This window comes from Vigna radiata, chromosome 7 (genome assembly GCF_000741045.1).
Source record: "Vigna radiata var. radiata cultivar VC1973A chromosome 7, Vradiata_ver6, whole genome shotgun sequence".
Taxonomy (NCBI): Eukaryota; Viridiplantae; Streptophyta; class Magnoliopsida; order Fabales; family Fabaceae; genus Vigna; species Vigna radiata.
This window is the reverse complement of record NC_028357.1, coordinates 4,774,624-4,783,725: the sequence shown is the minus strand read 5'-3', so window position 1 is coordinate 4,783,725 and position 9,102 is coordinate 4,774,624. Positions and strand designations below refer to the sequence as shown.

The following is a 9,102-nucleotide window of genomic DNA, read 5'->3' as shown; positions in this document are numbered from 1 at the left end:
CATAACCACTACTAAAGAGAAATTATCTCCATTATAAGCATGACACATGGCCACTATTTTTTTAAGAATGAAAGACCAAGAAGACCTCAACCTTGGAGAGCAAGCCTTCTCCGTAGGTGCATGTTGACTTAGTAGTCAACTACAAAATGCACCCCTTCTCTAGGTCATTTCTAAGCCTGAAAACCCTACACTACTTGGCTTAAATTTAAGGACCAAATAAAAACCTAGACTATTTGGCCCGTTATACAAGGTCCAAAAGAAAAATCCTATACTACTAGGCCTATACTACTAGGCCTATAATACAAGGCCTAAAATAAACCTATTCTACTAAAAACTCATTGATGACCTATGATGATAAGAGTTTGGGTCCACCTTCCACAGATGACTCTAACTCTTCTTGAGTGTGTTTGACTATGGTTAGGGGGCATATTGATATAGTTAGTATATATGGATGAATAAGATGTACTAGTGGCAGGAGAGAGATTATAAGAGATAATAACGGAAGAAGTCATAGATGAACATGAGAGAGAGAAACCTTAGAGAGTACGCCATAGTGAGTCTAAGGATGGTGATTAGAGCTAAAGAAGATGACATACGCGCTGCCATGAGCAGCTATAAAAGATGACGTCTACGAACTTCAATCGGGGCATGGGAGCGTGTTTGGACTTTGATGGTGATGATCTTGATGGTGTTAGGGTCACCTGATCAAGACGAGCAGAATCGTGTAGCCGCTTGTCAAAACTGAGCTTCGACAACCGCGACAACGATAGTTGTAATGGACAAGAGTAGCAAAAAAATTTCAAAAGAATCTTAAACTCTAAATACCATATTGAATATATTAAAAAATTATGTATGCGATTAACCTCTGTAGTATAGAAAATACACATAAGATACTTTATTTATAATGAAATAAATATGAACTAAGTCCAAAGTACAAATTAAAAAATTAATAATATAGTAACAAAATATAAGTAATTGAAAATAAAAAATAAATATAAGATATAATATATATATATATAATAATAATAATAATAATAATAATAATATAAAATATATAATATAATACAGAATAATTTAACTTATTCTTATCAATAACTTTTTAAAAGGCGAACAATAATACATAAAAGAAAGTGCTATTTCCTAATATACAAGATTGTTGTGGATACATCATGTCAATTCAAGGTAATGCTACACCATTTGTGGTAACAAATAAATCATGGCCAAATACTCTGTAGTTTCAAGTTGTAAAATGTATAATAAACAAAAGAAGCCATGCTCTTTATTGAACCACATCAAACTAATAAAATTATGAAAATGATTTATGTATATCCAAAATATTAATCAAGATCCGAGATATACCTAAGAAAAATTATAGATTTATTTCTGACCTCCAAAAGAGTATAACATCAGACAACACGAAGATGCTTGTTCTATTTTTAAAAAGATTTATGGAATATTAAACAAAGTTACAAATAATTGGTACTCAGACAATTTTTTGATCCCACATACCGACCCAAACGCTCATTCATGCTTTCACTTTTATTATTTTCAATTATTCAACGATTCAATAATAATAATAATAATAATAAAGTAAAACTTTGAGATCTGCACACAATCTCCTTCCATGATGCACATATCAAACTTTCCTTGTTGCACTTCAGATATTTTCAAACCACATTTACGACAACTCACTTTTTATATTTGTCGTTAATAGAAAATAAATCAACAGGATATAACACTTCACTTTTTTCTCAAAACCCAAAGTAAACTAATATAACTTAAGTCAAAGATTATCTTTTAGAGATAAATTAAAGAAGTATTTAAAATTATTTATACTAAAATGATTTTTTCAGATAATATAATTAGAAAAAAATAAAAATTTAATTTTTTTTGAAAAATATTTTAAATAAAAGAAAAAGAATAAATTAAAAACTTGCTTGATTTGATTTAGATTATAAACTCAGCTATTTTGATCTGAGTAAAAAATTATCGAATCAAAAATCAAGACGAATTAATTGAAAACATCAAGTCAGATCATCCTATACTAAACATCAGAACGAATTGACCCAAAACAAACCAAATCAATTCTGAAATATAGAATTGAATTATTCAAATATATTTGAAATAGAACTTTGTCTAAAATAAATTATTTTATTCAAATAAAAAATATTTTAATTATTTCCTTCAAATAAAATATTTAAAAAATAAAAAGAATTAAGTTACAAATAATTCAAATATAATGTATTTCAATTTCTTACAATTGCTAAAATTCCTATCCATGTAAAGTTTGTCTATAGGCCTTGTCTTGTAAGTGTTTGTTAAAACAGTTATTTTTTATATAAACTGATTCCAAATCTTAACACTGTAAGTTTAATTTATCTTACCCTACCTGAAGGCCCTACGGTTGTATCTTCTGCTAACAAAATTTCGAATTTCTCTGAAGCAGAATGATACTGTCTGCCCTTGTTTTCCGCTCTTAGGAGTAAATGTGTTAGCAGAAGAGAGTGGTGGTGGGGACAACATAAGAAGGAAGCAAACCAAATAGGAGCAGCACCATGTGGACAAATAAATACGGACTATACGGCAGACACATCATATGAAATGAAACCATGGATTAGGATATAGTGCATTACACAACCAAATGTCCTAGGTGATAATGACACTACTAAAATGCCAAGGATCACAGTCCATGCATGTTATTATACGGAACCAAAACTTACTATGAATTTTGAAATACAAGCCCATCTAATTTTTGGCTGTACATCTCTACCTACAAAACTTGTATTGAATGAATGAAACTTAATTTTAAGAAGCCGAATAGTTCTCGCTCAACCACAAATTACAACAACAAAGAATGATTCAATATCTAAAACACCTTAATCTCTGACTCAAACCTACCTATGACTTCACAAGTTTTTTACCAAAACACCTTAATCTCTCCATTGCAGCGTGGATTTGCTCTGAAATTGTGGAGTAGAAACATCTTTGTGCTGCTTCATCCAAACCATCACAAGTGCTGGGCCATCCAACAATTGGGAATGACTCACTGCGAGATTGGGAAATAGCCTTTTGCCTCATTGCTGGAAGGTCAAGTTCAATTGGATCGCCAATAATAATGTCAATTTTCTTATTCCATAATGGTAAAGGAGGTCGTCTACCAAACATATATTTCTCTGGCATCACCTACAAATATAAGCATGAAGAATTATATATTAACCTAATATTAACCTAGCAAAAGAATTATATAGACCAAAACCATGAAGAAAGAAAACCATGAGGAAGCTTGCCTATTTACTATTGGACATCTACAGCGGTTATATTGGGACAAAAGACCACTATTGCAAGTGATCAAGACAATAACTACAATTTTATGTATAAATAATTTTCTCTTGCTAATGATAATACAATAATCGATATATAACCAATAGGATAACAGTTTATATTAAAATATGAACATTGTTAGGAGCAATTTATGAATATAGTATAATGAAAGCCTACAGATGGAAGCAAGCATGAGAAAAGAAGTCTTGGACAGAGCAAACATAGAATGTGTAGACGTATAATTAGAGGGTGACAAGTCATGTTCTCCACTTATTTTTAACAATCACTTAGTCCTTGAAACTTGATGAATGCTCACTGCTATCTTAATAGTTCCAGTTAAATGGTTACTTTGCAACATGTTCGCTAGTAATATAAAAACTGTTTTCCCAGCAAGACAGTGTTGTTCATCTGGAGGATATAAATGCTTCAATCTCAAATATGTCTAACAACTGGAGACAGCTTATCATAGAGGCTTTCTTATTGCAACAGACTAGATAAATTGACAGAGCTGCATCTTTGGTAGAAAACATAACTACAAGTGTAGTAGGATATATAATTTAAAGGGAAAGCGGAGAGGTTCTAACTTACCTCATGAAAACCATGATGGATAATTGGCAATACGATTGGAGTTATATGTGCTCGAGCAATTAGACTAGCAGTTCCCCATTTCAACCGCCTTATAGGTGCCTCTTCTTGATTCACCTTTCCTTCTGGAAAAGTATGCAGCTGCAATGAGAAATTCATAAATGACATATTAGTTTTACTTCAGTAAAAAGAACTCTCCATTTGGGTGTGAAACAGAGTGTGCCAGCATCTACTCAATTAAAGCACCAGTTTTAGAGAACTTCTGAAACTAGTTCTCTCGTGACTTTGGGATACAAATTTACGTTATTAACCTTATATATAATTGCATCTAAAATTTAAGTAAAACAGGCTCTGTTGATGATTGGTGTTTTGTTTTTCTTCTCTGCACAAAATAGAAAAGAAAGCTTATGTTTAATTTGGCTTAAAAGAAATTGTTTTATAATAAATGTTTTCCCTAAATCAGAGGCACAGCATCTTTATGCTTTTGTGATTTTATATTCATAAAAGTAAACACTCATTCTGAACACTGCTTACCCAGAGATGAGGATTGGTGGTAATAATAAAATAAAAAGAAAAACAAGCCCGACTTCCATCAACCAGTGACCCAGTTGGAAAATCAAGTAAATAGGAATTCATCCCCATTCTTACTCCTCCATCCTCTTCTTCAAATCAGCTCAAAATGCATCAAGCATAGCATGAAAATAAATAAATAAATTTGCAGTCTAGAGCATTTCTTATGTGCTACAGCAGAGAATGGTTCCTGAAGCTTTGGTGATCCAGGAAATCACCAACAAGAAGTAGGTTTGGTTTAAGATTTGATCTTCAATGAAAAAACTGAAAACTTCAATAGAAAAATAATCATAGAAAATAAAGAATAAAATTACAAGTTCTTCTCAATCCAGAAAACGTCTATACAACCTTAGAATCAGTTTCCTAACTCCTAAATCATTACTATTATTATTACCATGAATAAACTAATTTCTACCCTGAGTATATGCATGTTCTAGAAAACATTAACTTCCTGTATATTGAAATTACAAGTTGCTGCCATGATTGCAGTGGGTACTGCATTGCAGGCAAAAGCCAGCTGCAGTTAATGTGGTTGCAGACTAAAGCTGCATCATATGATAAAATCCACACACAAACTTGGACCTGCCGATTATATCAAGGAAATTTCACCGCAATACCAAACCTATCTAAACAAACTATCTCAGGATTTTGTTTTGATAAATCTGCAAGTCACTCGTCATATGAAGCTGAATCACAAGTCACAACAACCATGGCCATCATCAACAAAATAATCGCATCTAGAGCTTTATGTAAAGACAGACAGATATTTGTTGTATTTTATGTAAGCTTAAGAGCATAAAAGGGTAAAAGAAGAAAAAAGAACAGAAAAGTACAACATAGCTACTTCCTAACACTTTCCAAGAATAAAGCTTTCCCTTGGTATGTAACTGAACAAGAGAACAATCTTTACATCCTTTCTCCTCTAACTAACCTCCCTGTATAATTGTTCGCATTCTGCTATGGCATTTGGGTGCTACTCAATATCTAACTCCCTCTAGCCCTCTCAACTACTATCTTCGACATTTTGTGTATACCATCGAAACATTTGAACCACAAGAGAACTGGACCACCATCTTTCATTTAGGATCATGAGTAAACATGACTCGGAAAGTTCGTAATCCATTTAAAATCATCATCCAAAATGATAAGAGTACAATAACAACCCTAGAAGGTCACAATAACCAATAACTTAACACAAACTACCCAAAATATCATCACAAAAAGTGTTAAGCTTGAAAGGGAGGAGAGTACTAAATGTTACATAGATACCCATTCTCCATCATTTAAACGCTCAAGAGCTTCATTCATGTGCTCTTGATAAATTCCACCACCTCTTGTAATAGGTATGCATTTCCCTGTGCAAGTTACCATGTTAGAAACAGCAAAACAACGTTTTTATTTTTTCACAAAAAGAACTAGATACACTTTTCAGCCAATTTTGATGAATAATTTATTATAAGCTTCAATCCAATCAAACAAAATAGATGGTGGTAAAGTATCACATTAACCTTACAATTAATCCAAAAACTTTGTTAGCCTAGTGAAGTGAAACGGACATAAATCTACGCAATTAAAGTACAGAGAAGGGTATTTCTTTGTACACCCTGCAAAACTCCCCTGCACCCCCTAATTTAAATTCCTTAATACCCTTTCCGGAATGTAAAAAATGGTTGTATGAGTTTTGTAGAGTGTAAAAAGCTAAATCCAAACAACATACAAAAGGACTTCAACAGAGTCACCACAATGCGATTGGGCAGGGACTTTTAAATATCCTGCGATTAGATTCGTTAAAGAAAGAACCTAATATTTGATAAAACAAATTTGATATATTCAACAGTACTTTCACCAATTTTGTTTTTGTCAATTCAAAGAAACTGATCAAATATACAAAGGTTGGGGAAATGACAATAGCCTTTCCTTGCAAGAGCAGTCCAGAAGAAATAACAATTCAATAAATTGTCAATTACCAGATGTCATTGTTACAGAAACACAATAAATAGGAAGTGAAATTAGTAGACTTACCAACCCGAAAAATATAGGAATAGAGGGCATTCCTGAAGCATATATCTTCCGCAGCGAGAACCCATCGAGCCGACTGTGTATCAAAGATGGGAAAACCCTTAAAACCCCACATAGCCGGATCATCCACACTGCACCATTTGCATTCACAGATAAACATAAAAAAAGAAAATGAAAAAGAAAAAAAAAAGACGAAGAGAGCGTGTGCTGACGTGGACATGTGATTGCTCACGGTAATGAGTGGGACACGGCGGGGTCTGGAGCGGACGAGGTGGAGGAGGGTGTCGGCGTTGTGAACGGAGGTGGTGTTGAGAAAAGACGACACCGTTTTGGCAAAGGTGCCCACAATCGCAATCAGAAGTTTTCTGGGAATGCCTCCCAAGTGCTCCGGCCTCGCCGCCCACTCCATGGTGCGTGACATTTTACGTTACCAAGAATTGGAATTGTTATGGCAAAATGTCTCTTGGCTAATTTCTTGTTTTCTCGATGAGACATAACTTGTAATAGCTCAAGTGTTAATGTACTTTACTCTGTTAAGTCTCGAGAATAAGAAATTTGGTTTTAGATTTGAATTTGAATTAATGTTATTTTAAATTGTTTTATTTTTCAAATATATTATTTGGATAAGACAATTAGTAAATTTTAATTTTTATTATTTAAATAAAGTATTTCAATTATCATCAAATTTAAAAAATTATTTAAATATCAAATAATTGGTAAAATTAAAAAATATCAATATTGATTATCTTGTGTAGAGAATTTTGATGTTTTTTATTTTGTTAAAGTCTTTTAAGATTTTTTCATTTTATATTTGTAAAATTTTTTTCCTAATTTACGTTAAACGAGATTAGTTTCAAGTTATGAAATAATAAATAACACTAAACTCAAGTAAGATAACATTGGGTCAAGCTCTTCCAAGGTTGGGTTAACTCTTTTTTGGTTAAAGTTAAGCCAAGTTGATGGAGACCAAGGCGACAAGTTGGTCCAAGTTTAGCTTGAGCCAAGTATGCTTGAGCTTAGGTCAAGCTAAGTTAGGTTAGAGCCAAGTCAAGTCGAGTCGATCCAAGTTTAAGTTATCCTAAGTTGGTTTGGTCCCAAGTCGAGCCAAATCTATATTTAGTAGAGTCAGGGTAAATCCATGTTCATATGAGTCTGAGTTGACTCGTGTTCAATGAGTTAGGTTAGGCCTAGGTCGGTTCTAGTTTGATCAAGACTAGGTTTGGCTTCGCCCGATTAAGACCAATTCAATTCAGGTTGAGCTAAGTCTGTCTATATCCAAGTCAAGTTGAGTCAACAAGGCATGGAGTTGAGTTGAATCGGCCTAGACGAGTTGAATCTAGCCAAGTCAGTATAAGCCAAGGTCAAGATAAGTTGGCTAGGGCATAGGTCAAGTTGAGTTCAGGCAAACTCACATTCGGTTGAGCTTATGTGAGTCCAAATTCATCTAACTCTGGGCCCACCTATGTGCAATTGATCTGGGTTAGGCTTAGGTCAATCCTAGATCGATCAAAATTAGGTGAAGTTAGGTTGAATCGAGTCTACTCGAGCCTAGGTTGAGCTAAGTCAACCTAGGTTCATCAAGTGAAGTTAGTTCGAGCAAGCTAAGTTGAGACAAGTTGGCTTAAATCCAAGCCGATTTAATTTGGTATGAGCCTAGGTCGAGTCGAGTTGGTATCGGTTAATGTTCATATAAGCCAAGATAACCCATGTTCATTCAAGTCGCGACGACCCATGTTCATCCGAGTCGATTCATACCCGTTTTACATTTTGAATCTCTTGTGTAGTCAACTTTTTTCTCTCACACCAACTTTTTCCTTCATTATTTCTAGCTTTTTGGTTCTTTTTTTTTTTTTCTGTTTCTTGGTTGTTGTTTCCTTCCATATGCATTCTTTCGCAAAGAAAACATCTCATTATTTCAATGTAGGTATGTGAAAACTCTCCGTATTGATTCTTGTTTCATTTATATAAATGGATTTTTATATCTTATTCATCGGTCAAAGTAGATATCATTAGAAAAAGTTTTGTATATACAATTGTAAAAGAACGTTAAGACTTTAAAGAATATGTATTCATTTTGTAAAATTGGTGTAGAAATGTGAAAACATATGAAATGCAAGAGAAAATTGAGTTGTGTATTTAAATCTTGAAATTTTCGCAAAGTATCATATGACGATCCATAATCAAACGATAGTTTCATATGGCAAACAAGTTTTTAAAAGCTTTTGTAAAACTTAGTTCATAAAACTTCTTTTCTTTTGTTAGTGCAAAAGGATAATATGTAATGAACGATAAGAAAAGGAAAAGAAAGATTTATGCTTGGAATTTTATATTGGTTCTTATGATAATGAAGACTAAGTTCGATCCTTGATCAACTAATTGAGTTTTACTATGTTGACTACCGCTGAAGTTACAACATGAGTATCTCAATCACTTCTGGCTAAAACAATTTGAGTATTATTTAAAATCAGGCTAATCCTAACTAATAATATATGTATTTTTTGGAACACAATCACTCATAACTAAAACAAAATATTTTTTAGAAATCAATAACTTTTAGCTATATACATAAGGTTTTTAAAAAATGTGTTGTTTAAATGATAATAGGTT

At 33.0% G+C, this 9,102-nt stretch overlaps 1 protein-coding gene across 2 annotated transcripts; it reads right to left on the bottom strand.

Annotated features, from left to right (window-relative positions):
• Nucleotides 1–2,592: 2,592 nt before the first annotated feature.
• On the bottom strand, nt 2,593–7,028 carry LOC106767032 (N-acylphosphatidylethanolamine synthase). Of its 2 annotated transcripts, XM_014651847.2 has the most exons (5): nt 6,708–7,025; nt 6,499–6,626; nt 5,746–5,831; nt 3,910–4,047; nt 2,593–3,183 (listed from the first exon to the last, which is right to left on the bottom strand). In XM_014651847.2, the coding sequence occupies exons 1-5, from the start codon at nt 6,914–6,916 to the stop codon at nt 2,899–2,901; spliced, it is 846 nt and encodes a 281-aa protein (XP_014507333.1). In that variant the 5' UTR covers nt 6,917–7,025; the 3' UTR covers nt 2,593–2,898. The 2 variants fall into 2 exon arrangements, with proteins under 2 accessions (XP_014507333.1, XP_022638631.1); XM_022782910.1 differs by lacking the exon at nt 5,746–5,831 and having other exon boundaries at nt 6,503–6,626; nt 6,708–7,028.
• Nucleotides 7,029–9,102: the final 2,074 nt, after the last annotated feature.